Source organism: Gavialis gangeticus, unplaced genomic scaffold, assembly GCF_001723915.1.
Source record: "Gavialis gangeticus isolate Ggan-Ray unplaced genomic scaffold, GavGan_comp1, whole genome shotgun sequence".
In the NCBI taxonomy this organism is placed as follows: Eukaryota; Metazoa; Chordata; order Crocodylia; family Gavialidae; genus Gavialis; species Gavialis gangeticus.
The window spans coordinates 1,103,419-1,105,652 of record NW_017728991.1 but is presented as its reverse complement, the minus strand read 5'-3'; the positions used below and the strand labels follow the sequence as shown (position 1 = coordinate 1,105,652).

General features: G+C 54.0%; 1 protein-coding gene across 1 annotated transcript in view; it reads right to left on the bottom strand.

The window, feature by feature from the left end:
- CHMP6 (charged multivesicular body protein 6) overlaps positions 1-1,168 on the bottom strand; it is a 16,433-nt gene extending 15,265 nt beyond the window's left edge. Inside the window, exon 1 of the mRNA XM_019514976.1 lies at positions 1,156-1,168. Coding sequence (XP_019370521.1) covers positions 1,156-1,168 — 13 coding nt within the window. The remainder of the gene's footprint in view (positions 1-1,155) is intronic.
- Between the last annotated feature and the right edge of the window lie 1,066 nt (positions 1,169-2,234).

Sequence of the window (2,234 nt, the reverse complement as noted above, 5' to 3'; positions counted from 1 at the left end):
CCCCCCCCCCCCCCCCCCAAAGTAACGACAGCCTCCCTGGCGGCTCCAACTTGCTCTGCCAGGGAAGCAACCAGGAGCCCTCCAGACATCTTGCCACTGCAGACACACGTGCCTTCATGGGACTTTGCTTTCAGGCCTTGGGTCTGCCCAGGCAGACACCCTGAAGGAAAGGGGCCGTGAGGGGCACTGGAGGACCTTGGCAAGCTGGCTGGGCAGGGAGGAGAGGCCACAGAAGTGACCCTTGTGCTGTGATCGTGGCCAGCCTGGCACCAGTCCAGCTCTTGTGGTGTGGACGAGTCTGATTTTCAGAGCCCCAAAGGCATGTCGGCACCCAGCTCCCATTAAGGTCCTCTTAACCCTCGCATTGGTGCTTCTGCAAACCTCTGGACAAGCTTTTCCTGGGGCACCCATCACTGAAGTCACTGTGGGACTGATGCGAGACTGCAAGCAGGAGGGGAGCTGGGGTCTGCCCCAGTGCAAATGGGGGTAGGGGGCAGCCAGAGCATCCCTGGGCATTGCTAACACTAGCCAGAAGCGTGAACACCGGTTGGCATTCACTGCACTGCTCTTCGCTGGATCTGGAGATGGGTCCCACGCCAAACCAGTGCCTGTCCCCTTGTTTCCTGCCTGGGTCAAGTGCTTCAAGCATCAGGTACTGACTGGGGCTGGGAGATGAAGAGATGCTTTTCTCAACCAGTCGCAGGCAAAGTGGTTTGCAAAATTAATAGGAGTGGAAAGAACCTGACTTATTTGATCGCAGCGCTTTAAAAGCTGCAGCCAGAAGAGGCTGCTCCTGCAGATGTGTTTGAAAGCGCTCCGGCACTGGTGCTCCTCTGTAAGATATAGATCAAAGTGGAAGGAGCGCCAGCCTCGGGCTGGGATGATACTCAGAAACCCTGCTTGTTCTCATTGCAACCCTTGCTGGCAAGTGCATCCAAGCACCTTGCAGGAGACCCACTGCAGAGGCGCATCCGCTGTCGACCCCAACCTGTCCTGCAGACTGCCGGCCTGGGCACAGCATGGTGTGCCCTCTGGGAAGAAGCGAGCTGCTCTGGGCCCTCCCATGCACCTGGGCCACGGGCAGGCTCCCGCCATGGTCTCTTGCTTCTGGCGCATTGGCAGAGCTCTGGTGCTGGCCAGCAGCTCCTACCTTACCTGCAAACCGCATGGTGCAGCGCTGGGGCCAGGGCCCTGACGAGCCCTTGCTAAAAGCTACAAACGGGGCCAGGGTTTTGCTTCCTGAGGGGTCCAGGCTCTCCTCTCTGCTACCGTCTTCAGGGAGCAGCTGAAGACAGCGGAGGCAATTGCGCTCTTGGCCACTCCCAGGTGACAAGATTTTGCTCTGTTGCCTTCTTTGTTCTAAAGGAAGAGAAGGATTCAGTGGGAAAAATGAACCTCGCCTTGCAGATGTAATATCAGAGGGAATAACTACTACTACATGGATAGCTCCTGGATATCACATGGTTACCACTCCTTTATTTCTCTCCACTTCCTAAATCTCGAAGGAGAGACTTCTGGCCTCTTTAGAAATAGCCTTTGACATTGCACCCACAAAACAATGGGCACAAGGAACATACTTGAACGAACAAACCCCCTCCAGTAGCCACTCATAGTGCACAGGGTTGACTTTGCAGCTGCTCAGCATCTAATCACTCTTAGCTGGATATACTGAAGCAAACAAAGGGAAAGAAAATAGTTTCACATGAGCCTATTAAGATGTAGCCAATTTTGGAAAGGAGGCAGAAAACGGTCCAGAGGGAAACGAATGGTGGAACTGTTACGAGTGGTTCAATGAAGACAAACCTCAACCAAAGAGGAAAGCTGTTTGGGCCTCGCAGGTCCTGCCCTCTGATGGGAAAGGTCACCCACACTGAGCCAAGAGTTCCCCGTGGTGACGACCCAGGAAGGCCCCAGGCTTTGTATCCCAGCTAATTGGGAAAACGCAGTAAATTAATTAAAGCAAAAACCACATGGGGGGGGCAGGGAATGAGCTCCTTCGTCAGACACATCGATGCAGGAAATCGTAATCAATTTCCAGCTGTGCTGGAGACATACAAATGGAAAGGATGTTGTGAAGGGAAAGGGCTGAATCAGATCCACCCCAAGCCCTACAGCAGATGCAGAATACAGGCCCGTGCAGCGGTATTTTTATCCAGCAATTGAGGTCTGTTTTCATGTTGCTCTTGTCACTGATGGCTCTATAAGCGGCGCCTGCGGAGATGCTAAGATGTGTC